Source organism: Raphanus sativus, unplaced genomic scaffold (genome assembly GCF_000801105.2).
Source record: "Raphanus sativus cultivar WK10039 unplaced genomic scaffold, ASM80110v3 Scaffold0796, whole genome shotgun sequence".
NCBI lineage: Eukaryota > Viridiplantae > Streptophyta > Magnoliopsida > Brassicales > Brassicaceae > Raphanus > Raphanus sativus.
In genome coordinates this window covers 14,680-28,931 of record NW_026616112.1, presented here as the reverse complement: position 1 = coordinate 28,931, position 14,252 = coordinate 14,680, and the positions used below count along the sequence as shown (strand labels likewise).

The 14,252-nt window shown below is 36.6% G+C and overlaps 3 protein-coding genes across 3 annotated transcripts; 2 read left to right on the top strand and 1 right to left on the bottom strand.

Moving 5' to 3' along the window:
• The first annotated feature begins 455 nt into the window (after positions 1–455).
• LOC108831715 (putative F-box/kelch-repeat protein At5g24040) lies at positions 456–1,958 on the top strand. Its single transcript, XM_018605240.2, has 3 exons — positions 456–715; positions 781–1,252; positions 1,417–1,958. The coding sequence occupies exons 1-3, from the start codon at positions 456–458 to the stop codon at positions 1,807–1,809; spliced, it is 1,125 nt and encodes a 374-aa protein (XP_018460742.1). The 3' UTR covers positions 1,810–1,958.
• A 6,114-nt stretch (positions 1,959–8,072) lies between these two features.
• LOC108831721 (S-type anion channel SLAH3-like) lies at positions 8,073–12,489 on the top strand. The gene is made up of 6 exons (XM_056997748.1): positions 8,073–8,269; positions 9,873–10,075; positions 10,187–10,735; positions 10,913–11,683; positions 11,772–11,803; positions 11,886–12,489. Exons 2-6 carry the CDS (start codon positions 9,902–9,904, stop codon positions 12,271–12,273), a joined length of 1,914 nt encoding a protein of 637 aa, XP_056853728.1. The 5' UTR covers positions 8,073–8,269; positions 9,873–9,901; the 3' UTR covers positions 12,274–12,489.
• A 343-nt stretch (positions 12,490–12,832) lies between these two features.
• Positions 12,833–14,162, bottom strand: LOC108831723 (septum site-determining protein minD homolog, chloroplastic-like). The gene has a single exon (XM_018605247.2). It carries the CDS (start codon positions 14,087–14,089, stop codon positions 13,109–13,111), a length of 981 nt encoding a protein of 326 aa, XP_018460749.1. The 5' UTR covers positions 14,090–14,162; the 3' UTR covers positions 12,833–13,108.
• Positions 14,163–14,252: the final 90 nt, after the last annotated feature.

Genomic DNA, 14,252 nt, shown 5'->3' with positions numbered 1-14,252 from the left:
TTAGCATGTCTTAGAACACTATTTGGGATAGCAAAAAAAAAATGTCAACGCATTAACTTAAGAGAATTACAGAGAAAATCAACAAGTTTTAGTTTTAGGCGTGATTAGTAGAATGGCTCATCTATCTTATATATTGCTTAAGATCCCTTCCAATATCCGATATGGGACTTATGTCCCTAATACGCCCCTTCGAAATGATGGCTCTTTGAGAGCCAATCTCGGAATGTTCATGCAAGGATCGATGGGCCGACTTTGGGCGGATCGGGTTGGACTGCGTGGATCGGGCTCTGATACCATGTTAAGCTAGATGAGCTTCACACTTAAAATCAATTGGTGATTAGTGGAGTGACTCATCTATCTTATATATTGATTAAGATTCCTTCCAATACCCGATGTGGGACTTATGTCCCTAATATATAACAAGCTCGACATGATCCTCAGATCAAGATAGGAAAATGGAGAACTGGTCTGAGTTGCCGTCGGAGATCATCCACTCTATCTCCTTGAGAATCGACAACCTCTTTGATTTGATCCACTTCCGGTCAGTATGTTCCTTTTGGCGATCCTCTAGCCTCCTCAAATTTCGACCGTTGACATCACCTAGATATTGTCCTTTTCCCATTGACTCTAGCGGTTGTGGTGATGATTGTTATGTCTCGAGCAGCCGTGTTTATCTTGTCAAGTCTTCTTCTGATCACAACGGTCCTCGATATTGGTAATACTTCTTTTTTTTCTGAATTGCTTCTTGAATCTCTTGATAAGGAATGTAAATCATGTCAGGTTGTTTAAGCTACGGGAGACAGAGAATGGAGATATAGTTCTATCTAATTTTTTCGAAAGAAGTTACTGTAGATATGTGAATCCACCTTTTTCACTTGACTTGCTCAGATGTCAAGTCATTGAGTTAGCTCAAGAACATGTGGCTTGTTACACTTGGTCCGACGGATTCCAAAATCTGTTTCAGGAGGAAGGACGCATTGGATTTATGAGTTTAGACGCAGATAACAACGAATTTATGGTTCTAGGGAATTCCATATTCCCGGCTCCCACGGTGTATAGGTCAACCGATGAGCGTTGGACTGAGCTCCAGATCACATATCCCGATGCAATTCTTGAAGCGATAGTTTCATATAAAAGTAAGTTTTACGCCATTGATGTCACCGGGAGAACAATAGTTGTAGAGCCAACTTATCTACAAGTGACTACGTTTCAGCAGTCTAGACCGTGTGATAAGAAGACAAGGAAACGTTGGGTAAAATACTTTTAAACCCTTGCTTGAGCATTAACTTTTCTTTGGAAAAAAGTTGAATAAACATAAATTAACGTTGGTTGGAGAAATTCTTGCGTTGGCGTGAAGGTTTTTATAGTCTTTATTATTTTTCTTATTTTCATGCTTTATATGTCTTCAACGTACAGCTTCTAAACTCTGGGGACAAGGTCCTTCTCGTGGAGATGTGGTCAGAGAGCCACGCCAATTTTTCCATACCTGATATCCGTGAGGAGAAGATATGGTTCCAAGTTTCAGAGTTAGACGTGGAGAGAAGGGATTGGAATCAAGTGGAAGATGTGGATGGTCGTGTACTGTTCTTGGGGCAATATTGCTCCTTCTCGTGCTTGGCTACTGAGATTCAGGGATTTAGAGGCAACTCTATAATATTTCCGGACCTGTGGGGACTAACTAATTCAATTGAGCATGAAAGCATTCATGTGTATGAGTTCAGTGAGCAAGGCGTTAGTTCTGTAGAAGACATTCCCGAGTATGTTGAGCTGTTTCCATTTCCCACTGATTGGGTAATCTCGAACGCATGATGTTATTGACATTCACTACATTAATATACTTTTTTCTTGTGTTGTAGCCAAAGCTTGGCTGCTAATTACGCTTTTAATATTTTATTTTATTTCATATTGTTATGGAAAAAAGATAAGTTTTCAGTCCATGGAGAAAATAAGAGTTCCATTGTAATCATATCACAAGGCTTTAGATCTTTGGGATAGATCCCTAATAAGTATATTCTTCTTATTTTTCCCGTCTCCCCCATAGATATTTTCCAACGGATGATGCATCACAAAACATAATACATAAAACGAGATGTTTGCACTCATGTCACATTTCCACACCTAAAACGAAATGTTTGTATAAACAATTATGTAGATCAACTAGATATCTCCTATCATAGCATTGCATTTGTAATATTGTATCATATACCTATCGGCATTTTGGCACGGACTTGCGATTCTCTAACAAGTAACAATTCTTTACTCTCTAAATCTACATTTTGCTTATATACATAAATCGCAGACTTATCAACTACAAAGGTAGAATTCTACCTATATTTGTTGCTATATTATTGTGTGCTGTCGTATAAAGTAAGCACGCGACAATCGAAGTTGTACAATAAAATTGATGAACATATATGTGGGCAAGTGACAACGTATTATAAGACAATAAAACTAGAACGACCATTTTCTTGAAGTCCTTTCAAGCGTGCACAATTTGAATCTTATGTTATATACAATATATTACTCTAAAAACGTAATTTACTTTAACGATTGATATCAACTCGAAGGCAGATGGGAGTGTGATATATATATATATATAGGTTAATGTCTGTTTCTTCAACCTAGAGGTCTGATTGAGGCCTTGTCCTTAACTTGCTTCTCTTTGACGCTCCTTTGTCGCATGTTGATTTCTTCGGTTCCTTGTCACATGTTGACTTAGTCATTTTAGGGTGAATTTTATAGAGTTTTTGTTATGTTCCCCATTTGAAGCTTTGATTTCTTTCTTAAATCTGTTTGCGCTATTCACTATGGGAGGTATCAGTTTTAAGTTCTCTTCATCGAAGAGCCGATAGGAGTTTGGGTGTCTTGTTACTTAGGAGTTTTCATCATTGTCTTCATCTATGTTTCCTAGCTTTTATCTTTAGGTTTTTTTTTTAATCGACATGTATTATATTTCCAGGGATTGATCTTTATCCACTGGCTTATGACTCCGAAAATTTGTTTAACTCGTCGGCTTTGGTTATCAGTTGTCGGCTTGATCTTCAGTTTGTTCCTATGTAAAATGTTCCGTTAATGAATATAATCTTTTAAGTGTTAAAAAAGTTCATGTTTTCTAGTAGTAAGGAGATACCATTAACTTTCACGATTTTGTATATTATAATTGGCGGGAAAGTAGAAGATGCCAACGACTACAAGCTCTAAGGCAATGGACAATTGAAGAAACATCACTTATCATGTCACATGGGTACATAGGATCATAGGCCACGGCCTATCAAATCACAACATATTTTATCAAATTTTATTTCACCTTCCCCAATGTTTGTGGTTCAATCGTTTGCAAATTGGTAGAAGTCAGAGCATTTCCATCCCTGAACCCTAAAATTGAGGTTTTTAAAAAAAAAATTTCTTAAAAACTTTTTTTTTATCCGATTTAAAAAAAATATAAGAAAATAATAAAAATAACTAATCGCGGATTACCACGTATGCATGGAACCCGCACACAGTGCAAAAGTTACCTCTTAAACAAAAGGTTTAAGAAGTGAGAGAGTGTATATTTAAAAAAAAAGGTTCCACCGGACCTCTATCCCTTAAGAACTATGTTAAGAGTTAAGGATGGAAGTGGTCTTAGAATAAATGTTCTCCATATAAATATCTTTATATATTTTTGTCTGTTTGCATCATCCAAACTACCTTAATTTTTAGAGTGGGACTGGAAACGACAGCGCAACCAGGAGTAAATAAAATAGACGAAGTTAGAGGACAAGAAAATTAGTAAATAGAGTAAAATGGTGAAACTAAAAAATAAATAAATAAATGGAACAGAAAAAGAGGAAGAAAGAGGACATAATATTTTACTTGTGTTAAGACAAGTGGAAAATATTCTAACCTTTTCAGCAGAATTCAGATGAAAATAGCTGGAAAATATTTCTGTTATATTTCACTTTATTGGTATTTAGTTTTCTTCAAAATATTTACTCCAAAAGTATCATTCAGTCATACCCTTATTTCATATTCATAGCAAAACCATATTTTGAAAATCGACTCCATTAAAAATATCAGAAATCACGATTCAAGATAAAATAATTTTTTTTTAGAAATTCACCAAAAACTAAAGAATCGATTGATAAAAATGATAATAAGTTATAACAATATTCTTTTACTAATGTCCTAATTGTTTATGTTTTTAAATTCCATAACTTTAACTTTTTTGTTAGTTCTTATACTCTGATTTACTTTTCATTTTGTGGATTTTTACCTTCCCCCTCCTCCTTCCTCCTTCCCCTCCAAAATCTTATTAGTTTTTATTGTAAAACTCTAACTTTTTTTCAAGATAGAATAAAAAATATGGAGTAAAAATGTTTTAATTGTAATATATTTTTTACTCTAGAATGTAATAACGAATAGACAAAAAATAGATTATTCCATTTATAAAATAAAATATAGAATTAGATTAAAACATTTTTATTGGACACTTCATTTCATTCCATTTTATTCTATTTTAGAATTAAAAATGAAATGAAGTTGGAAAAGTTGAGGATAACTCAGATCAATATTTCTTGTCCTTCAAATATTATTTTGCGTATGGATCCCTTAACATTATTTTAGAATTTAGATTATACACTTTAACTTAAGAGAACTTATAATCTTTCTTAGTAAAAAAAAAAATTTATAATCTTTCTTTCTCAAAATAAAAAAAAACTTATACTTTCGCCAACATTTAGACCCATGACCAGGGACAAGGGTATTGATCAGAGGCGGATCTAGTCACGAGATGGGGGGTCAGCTGACCCCACTAGATTTTTTAATTTATTCTTAAATTACATCAAAATTCAGTTACTGACCCCTTATTAATCATGTCTTTGACCCCTTTCTATATTTCACTTCACATTTCTTAAAAGAAATCCTTTTATTTTTCTTATTTCTAATGAAAACAGAAAACAAATAAATGCATAAATCTGGTTTCTATTTTTATCTCTATGCATAATTGCACGCATTTACTCATATTAATATTATCTTTAATGTACTATGAATATTTTCTGTAGATAATTCTAATTGAGGTCCAATAGTACATTTTATTAAATATGTTTCTCTTGACGTAGATATGAAGATTTTTTCTCTTAATGTTGTCTTTATTTTTCTCTAAAGTGGTCCATAGAAATTTCATTATATGCAAGAGAGATATAAAGATCATCTAGACATAAAAGAACTTGAGTTTTATTTTTTAACCTGTATATTATAACTGAAATTAGAAAAATAAATATTAACACGTTTGAAATTAAATGATGACAAATAGAACAATATAATATTCTGATTTTTGTTGCTTTTCAGCCGATATTTTTTTAAAAATATACTTTACTAAACTTAAATTACTTTTAAAAAAAATATTAAAAATTCATAATATTATGAGAAAATGTAGATTTTAAATCTATGCACAAAATACTACTATGTATTTTCGTTTTACGCTTATCTTTTGTATCAATATTTTTCGTATATAAGTCGACCCCAGTAAAATATAATCCTGGCTCCGCCACTGGTATTGATCCACATATAAATTGAAGGAGATAAAAACTGAAGATTACGTGCATTGTTTTTTTTTTTGAAAAAGATTACGTGCATTGTTATGCTCTAATAGACAAACATATACGCGTAAATCCATATTTGTAATATTAGATCACCCAAATAAATGATCAAGCTTCGATTAATGGTTTGCTCAGGTTCATAAGTTACATCAACCTAGTAGATTGACCTTTAAATGATAAATTTTTTTAATATGAAAACTTAAATTATCATTATAATTTAACGTTTGTCGGCGACTAATTTATTATTAGTGCTGTAACTCGATAAAATATTTTTTTCAGTTACAAAATAAAAAACATGTTATAGGTCAAACCTGAGTTTTGTCCTCTCTAAAGACAAAACCCCATGTACAGCGCATGTAGATAGGACCAAAACGTATTATATTTATTTAATAAAACATGAACTACATACAATACGACAAATATAAATATAACAAAAACAGTTCGGTGACAGCAAAAATCCTACTTCAAATCAATCAGCCAAATATCGTATAACTAACAAGTAACAACACGGTCATTGTGAAGGGTTATGTATAAACCAATTTGGTTTCTTCCTCGCTCGTACGTTTTTGTGCAATTTACAAATTAATTAATAGTTATCGAGTTAGTCGTTTAACAGATTATTCGTATGTATGTTATGTGTCACCACCATATCATTAGTCTTAAAACTATGCACCCAACAATTATGGAACTTGATTCTATTAACTATTCTATTCGAGAACTTATTTTTGCTGTTGAGGAGAAAAGGAAAAAAAAAGATTCATCAACTAGCAATAGCCAAAAAAAAACTAGCAATAGTCTTGACACATGACAACTGAAGAATTTATGAATATGAAAACATATATAACAATATAAGAAAAAATGTAAAACACACAAACATATAACCTCCTGAAAATGAAAAAAAAGTTTTAAAGCTAACTTTGCCGATTATAAGAATCCGTGTCATATCATATGAGCTAAAAAAATAATATTTATTCCTATAGCACATATGTTTTTGTTAAAATGTCACATTGTTTTTGGGAAAATATTTATCCTCATAGTAAGTACATTTGTCTTTCTTAATGTACAACAGCTCACTGATTACTTAATTTCCATAAGAGTTTAAAGAAAAATATTTAGAAAATCCAGGATACATAATGATAATCTTTTTTTTTTGTAAACATTACATAATGATAATCTTGTGATTATATAATATATAACATTCATGACATTAATGACAAAATATATTCTGAATCTTCTAGATCCATTAAACATGGATACGCCTCGTATTTTTTTCAATCACCCGGATCCTTTTCCGAACATTAAAAAGGCTCCAATGAAAAACAGAGAATTAATTATGCAATTCTTACGAGGAAATCAAAACTCATTTTTGTAAGTTACATTTGTAGTCTTTTACGGAAGATATCAAAGCTCAATTGCTTAGGAACGAGGAAGATTAACTCAATGTCGCCGTATGGTTAATCTTCCACCAGTTGGCTTAGGAACGACGCCCCTGTATCCTTGGATTCTGTGGCTCTTCTGGATCAACAGAAACCAGTTGGTGTTTGAAAATAAAATCTTCACCGATGAAAATACAGTTTTAAAAGCTGTTCTTGATGCTAAAGCTTGGATGACGGCTCAGACACGTGTCTCAAAGCCTTCCTTACCACAATATGTGGTCCGATCACCCATTGATCCTAATGTGAAGTCTTGTATGTGGTTTACTTTTTCAGATGCAGCGTGGGACCTTACGACAGGCAATTGTGGGATTGGTTGGCAACTTAGAGATTCTACAAACTCCATGGTGGAAAGCTCTTCGTCACACCGGCGTAGCGTGCCCTCGGCTCTTGTGGCTGAGGCTCTGGCGGTTAAAGCTGCAATCACGACAACGGTATCTCATTATGTTAGCAGTCTTACTGTTAACTCGGACTCCAAGAACCTCATTTTACTCTTGAAGACTCAAGGACAGGATGTGGCTCTCAGAGGTTTGCTCCATGACATTCATGTTTTGGCTAGCTCCCTCGCTTCTATCTCTTTTGTTTTTGTTCCGCGTTTAGCGAATGTACAAGCTGACTTATTGGCAAAAGCGGCTCTAGCTTCATGTTCTTCCCCTGCTTGATTGTAGACTGAACCATCTGTTTTCGATTTAATATATTCTGTTTGCTCAAAAAAAAAAAATCAAAGCTCAATTGCATAATTTTTTCCAAGTTGCTTTATTTTTTGTTGTTGTTAGTTTCGTAATAATGTGGTCCACCACCTAACGACCAAAGCTTAATAGACTGAATAAATACGTCTAAACAATAAAGAAAAATACTTAAGATTGTCAATGACGTGAATCATGACCAGTTAATCAACAAGAAGACGGCCACGTTGAAAACTTTGTATTACAGCTATACATATATAACAAATATATCCACCACAGATTTCCGTAATTGTACTTACGTGAACATAGATATTATCTTCTCTATATATATAGAGTACAAAGACGTGTTCTGTTTTCGCTCAAACCAACTCATCTTTTCCTTTATTTCTCTCCTTAGTCTTCGCTTCTTTTCCAACAAAAAGACTCCATAGTTATCTCCCCAGAGAAACAGAAAAGATCTATAGATATTTCAAATCTCAAGCAGCATTTCGTTTTTCTTGTATTTTCCCCAGAATTTCAGGCATATTAGCAAGCTCGACGTGACTACGGCTGCAGGGTTCATAATCGCAAGGTTAGTGTTTATTTTATTTCTCTTTTCCTTCTTAGGTTCTTGTTTTAGTCTGGGACATCCTTTTTAACGGAAGTGCATAGGCAATACGCGATTTTACCTTTGCTTAATCTCACGTACGTAGGTTCCTGTGTTCAACATTGGGTTCTGGTTACGAACTGTTAAAGCTTGTAAACTGGATCTCTTGTTTTTCTTGTGGCTCCCGTTTTCTCATCGTTCTTCTTTTGTAAACCCAAAATGCTTCCAAAACCTGGGACTAAATGCCAAAATATATATTAACGCATTAGCTGTCGTCAGGGCAATGAAACCGGTTTACTAGTTTGTATATGTAGGATGAAAACCGATTTTTCCCAGCGATTGATACCTGTTGGCTTTTAGTGTTACAATAACCACAAGCCTTTTGGCTGGTCGGACCAAAAATTTTTAGGGGACCCGATGACTTTAATGGACACAGCGTATCTCACCACACAATCGACTAGAAATTTATCGTTACTTTTTTAAAAAAATCAAAAAAAAAAAGTGTACTTTTGTATTCTGTTTTTTTTTTTTTTGTATTCTGTTGTTTGCAGGAGTTTTGTTTTGTGAAAACTAGTTTAGTGATAGAAAATTTGTTATCTACCCTAGATATCCTTGTTTTGCTGTGATCATGACGATGAAAATAAAATCCACGTAAACATTCCGTAAAAAGACTCATTACTAGTTTTCCGAAATAAGGTTTGAAAGATTACCCAATACAAATTTAATAATCTTTAAAAATAGATAATTATTCTCTTCTTTTTTCTTGTTTTAAATGTTAAATAATTATCCTCTTCTTTTTAACATTATACTTTGTTCTATTATATGATTGTTGTTTGATTTGACGAAGATTTACAAGAGGCTCCAACACATATTTATATATAGTTTGAAGTAGAATAATTTAGGATCTAAAGAAAGAACGATGGTGTTTTCTCTAGCCCTTGATATCGAATGGAGGGTACGTGAAGTTGAATTCAGCTGAGAAACCACCTTAGTGGTTAGACCACTAGCCTCTAAATATAATAATATTTAGGTGAATGTTCATAGGTGGAGAATTTAGGTTAGAATAAATTTTTATAGGTGGAGAACTTAGGTAGATAGATTTAGTGGCTTAGATCATGCTTTTGTTTTAATAGAAAAACTGTTTCTGTTTTTATTAGCTTGTGATATTGGAAAATTTTACACCCAGATCCATTGTCTAGATAATGTTAGAAATATATGTTAGAGAGAATAATAAAGGAAAAACAGAGAAAAAGGTTAAAATGTAATAACCTTTATTGTTAAACAGAGAAAAAGGTTAAACTGGCGAGAAGTTTTTCCTCCATGGAACATTGCCAGTATTTTGTAAAATATTTCAAAAAAAAAAAACATGGCCAGTATTTTATTTAGAATATTCTCTAACTATACACTCATTGTTTTCCCTCGCATACACTTCAAAAATCATACAAGATTTATAATTGGAATTGAACTGCAAGTCCGTTATACTAATCAATCATTTTGGCTAATGAATGAATCAATGCCACAAGTCAAGTCAAAAGATCAATTACTTCGAAGATTAAAAATAACGAAATAATTGACGTTTTGGTAACAGGGGAATATTGGTTAAAGAAGTTATTAACAATGGAGGAGAGATCAAATTGTGCGCAAATACAATTAGAAGAGGAGCTGCCAACATTACTGAGAACAGCCACAACAGAAGATATGGTTGGCTTTGACAATTACAAAGATAATAATCTTCCTCTTCCTCACTTCATCAGTCGCTTTCATCCTTATCATGCATCCACGACTACTTCGGTATATTATATTATTTATTTTATTTATTGCATTCCACATTCGCAAACATTAGGTTCAAAGTTATTATATAACTAAAGTCCATAAAATCTCGTTGCATATATATGTGGATAGAATGGTCAAGAAGCCTCATCAAGATCATCAATGGAAGCTCATCGTAGCTATATTGAGGATCTCAAAGAGACTGCACCATGGATGCAGATCAAACATCAAAGAAAACCATCACTTTCAATGCCAACTTCACCAAATATTCTCATCATCTCTGATCCGACATCAACGTCTTCCGACAACAACACTGCATCGACTGGAAAGTCAGTCAGGTTCATCTCTCAGCCGATGGCCAAAGTCTCATCTCTCTACATAGAAAGCGGCAACGATGACGATGTTCGTCTTCGTCACGACAATCATCATCAGCAGCAACAACATCAACAAAGTGGTCAACTTCAAAACCAAAAACCGGCGATGCATAAGCTTAGGGATCACAGGTACACCTCGTTCAAGACTTGGTCAGGGAAACTCGAGAGACAGTTTACAAGAAAACCAGCTGCTATTGAACCGGAGACACAAAACCGGCCTAAGGAGAATATCAACACTTATAATGAAGCCATGCCTGTCGACCGTTACTATGATGCCTTGGAAGGTCCTGAACTAGAGACTCTCCGGGTACGTACCTATACGCTCGTTTTCATTATAATAGATACTAGGTGACTTCCGTCTTCATGCACCTTTTTAAACATTCACAACAAAATCAAATCATAATAACCGGTAAATTTTTTGTAACTTTTTTTTTCTTTGTTACTAACATATTTAATTCTTTTTTTAATTGTTTGGACGTTGCAGCCTCAAGAAGAGATCGTTCTACCAAGTGAACAAACGTGGCCGTTTCTTCTGCGTTACCCCATATCCACCTTCGGTATGTGCCTTGGAGTGAGCAGCCAAGCCATAATGTGGAAAACCCTAGCCACTGCTGAGCCAACCAAGTTCCTTCACGTACCCCTATTGATCAACGAAGCTCTCTGGTTCATCTCAGTCGCTTTAATCTTTACCATTGCCATCATTTACCTCCTCAAAATCATCCTCTACTTCGAAGCCGTACGCCGCGAGTACTACCATCCCATCAGAATCAACTTCTTCTTCGCTCCTTTCATTTCGTTTCTCTTCTTAGCCCTCGGGGTCCCACCTTCCGTAATGACAGAACTGCCACAGTTCCTGTGGTACCTCCTCATGTTTCCTTTCATCTGTCTTGAGCTCAAGATTTACGGTCAATGGATGTCCGGTGGTCAACGCAGGCTCTCCCGGGTCGCCAACCCTACGAACCATCTCTCGATCGTTGGGAACTTTGTGGGAGCGTTGCTAGGTGCAAGCATGGGACTTAGAGAAGGACCCATATTTTTCTATGCTGTTGGGATGGCTCATTACTTGGTTCTGTTCGTGACACTCTACCAAAGACTACCGACCAACGAGACTTTGCCTAAAGATCTTCACCCTGTCTTCTTCCTTTTTGTTGCGGCCCCAAGTGTTGCTTCCATGGCATGGGCTAAGATCACTGGCTCCTTCGACTATGGCTCCAAAGTTTGTTACTTCATCGCCATTTTCCTCTACTTCTCTTTGGTGCGTTTCACATCTAAGTTTGGTTCATACGTATTTGCTTATTCAGAAAAGTATTTACTAATACAAACTTTTGCAAAAAAAATTACAGGCAGTGCGGATTAATTTCTTTCGTGGAATCAAGTAAGTTCTTGAAATTTTGTTTTATTGTTTATGCATTAGTTTTAACTGTCACTGACCCCTTTTTCTTGTTTTTTTATTTTAGATTTTCGTTGTCATGGTGGGCGTATACGTTTCCAATGACCGGAGCTGCAATTGCAACCATAAGGTACGCAACAGTAGTGAGGAGCACAATGACTCAAGTCATGTGTGTGATCCTCTGTGCCATAGCGACTCTTGTCGTTTCGGCACTGCTAGTGACTACCATCATCCATGTCTTTGTCCTCGGCGATCTTTTTCCTAATGACTACGCCATAGCCATCAGCAACCGCCCGAGACGCAAACAGGCTAGCCACCACCGGTGGCTCGACCAACTAAGAAACGTAAGCTCAGAGAACATCGAGAATTTCTTGAAATTCACAGACTCCGACAGCAGTCATAGTAATGATCTAGAAGCTGGCAATGGAAAAATTCCAGAGGAGGATTCGGCTTAAAAAAACAAACAGTTTTCATAATCCCTGGTTTAATCGGTACCCAAGTTTTGGTTTTGAGTTGTTGTCAGAGTCTCTGACACAAGCGAGGAAACCTAGTAACGCAACAGTTGGTTGCTATGGTTCTAATAAGCATGTGTAAACTAGCAGTAAACCAGGGAAACTATACTGTGTGTAAAAACTTGTTTTGTTTCAATAACTAAAAAGTTTTTGAGGGTTTATCACAGTATTAACAGCATCAGAAAACATGATCGGCAGTTCTATTCAGTTTGGTTTAGCTCGACTGATAAAACTCTATGGAGACCAAAGCCATTAAAGCAGAGTAAGACTAGATGTTCAAGAAAAAAAAAGAATCTGGATCCTGGCAAATCAAATAGCTAAGAGCTTCAGTTTTGCTTAGAATTACAATTTCAAGGACTTAATGGATACCTTACGACCAATGTTAACACCCGAACAAAAAATGTAGAACTACTACTTAAGCCAATGAGCTAAATATGCATTAGCATACTGGTGAAAATTTCCAGATCATATAAGCTAAGCTATTAAGTTCTCACAGCTTAACTGACACAAGAACTCGAGATATGTTTGGAAAATCTCAGTTTTAACATAAACAGATACAGAAACAGAACTCAAGAACATCAAGAAAGATAGACAATAGAATCAAAGCTTAAACTCAGCAACAAACTAACAGTAGAATTCCAATTGTCCTAGGAACGAATCTTAATTCTCAGACAAAAGAGACAAAACCTTCAAAAAAAAATCTAGTTCCTGTACAAACGCATTTGACGCAGACATACCCGAGGAAGTCCTCCAATTCACAGTTCCAGTTCGTTTCCATTCAACCACCAAAGAAAGAGAAGAAGCCACGTTTCTTAGGCTCTTCCTCCACCATAACAGCCTTCATACTATCCTGCTCCACCAGCCTCCACGCCGCCTGCTCAAACGCCAGCCCCGCAAGCGTCGGAGGCTTATTCAAAACAAGCGGAAACCCACGGTTGGTGCTCCTAATCACCTCAGAGTCTTCCGGAATCGCACCAAGCAAAGACAAGCCAAGCATCTCCTGCACATCCAACACAGACATCATATCCTCCCCTCTGATCATATCAGTCCTCACCCTATTCACAATCATCTTTATATCCCTAATCCCGTCGCACTCCAGCAGCCCCGTGACCCTATCCGCGTCCCTAAGCGCCGTTATGTCCGGAGTCGTCACGAGAACCGCCTCGTTCGCCGGAGTGATGGCGGTTATGAACCCGGCGTCGATCCCGGCGGGGCAGTCGATGATGATGAAGTCCGGCGAGCCTTCCGGCCTCGTTTTGAGCGCGTCGACGAGCCACTCGAGCGCTTTCCCGCCGAACCCCATCGGGAGCTTCGACCTTGGTTTGGAGATGCAGAGGAGCTCGAAGTTGGACCAGCGCTTGTCGCGCACCAGGGCCTGGTCGAGGCGGCAGTCGCCGTTGAGGACCTCCACGACGGTGTAGTTGACGCGGTTCTCGAGGCCGAGGAGTAGATCGAGGTTGCGGAGGCCGAGGTCCGCGTCGATCGCGACGACCGAGAAGCCGTAGCGAGCGAGGGAGAGCCCGACGTTCGCGGTGGTGGTCGTTTTTCCGACGCCGCCTTTTCCGGAGGTTATGACGACGATTCGCGGCGTTTCTCCGGCGAGCTGGGGTTTGCGATTGAATTGGAGAACGGATCTAATTGGACTCCGTCTGCTAGGGCTTTTGACGAATCGTGGTAAGGTTAATAGAGGCTTTGAAGAGAGCGACGATGGAAGAAGCGGAGGTTGATGGCACGTGGAGAACACGCGCGGAGAAGCCATTGATAGTGGTGCTGCTCTTCAGCTCTCTCCACTCTCCAGAAGGGCTTTACTGTTTATCTATAACATTTCAGATTCCGGTTTATATTTTCTCAGCCTTATACCGGTTTAATATTCACCAAACCAAAATCTAATACCGGTTTAAGATTCACCAACCCAAAATCTA

Coding starts and splice junctions, on each gene's coding strand:
- LOC108831723 (XM_018605247.2), bottom strand. CDS start 14,089: ATGGCTTCTCCGCGCGTGTTCTCCACGTGCCATCAACCTCCGCTTCTT.
- LOC108831721 (XM_056997748.1), top strand. CDS start 9,902: ATGGAGGAGAGATCAAATTGTGCGCAAATACAATTAGAAGAGGAGCTG. Junction 11,684..11,771: donor TTTTCCTCTACTTCTCTTTG/GTGCGTTTCACA, acceptor AAAAAATTACAG/GCAGTGCGGATTAATTTCTT. Junction 11,804..11,885: donor AATTTCTTTCGTGGAATCAA/GTAAGTTCTTGA, acceptor TTTTTATTTTAG/ATTTTCGTTGTCATGGTGGG.
- LOC108831715 (XM_018605240.2), top strand. CDS start 456: ATGGAGAACTGGTCTGAGTTGCCGTCGGAGATCATCCACTCTATCTCC. Junction 716..780: donor CACAACGGTCCTCGATATTG/GTAATACTTCTT, acceptor AAATCATGTCAG/GTTGTTTAAGCTACGGGAGA. Junction 1,253..1,416: donor AGAAGACAAGGAAACGTTGG/GTAAAATACTTT, acceptor TTCAACGTACAG/CTTCTAAACTCTGGGGACAA.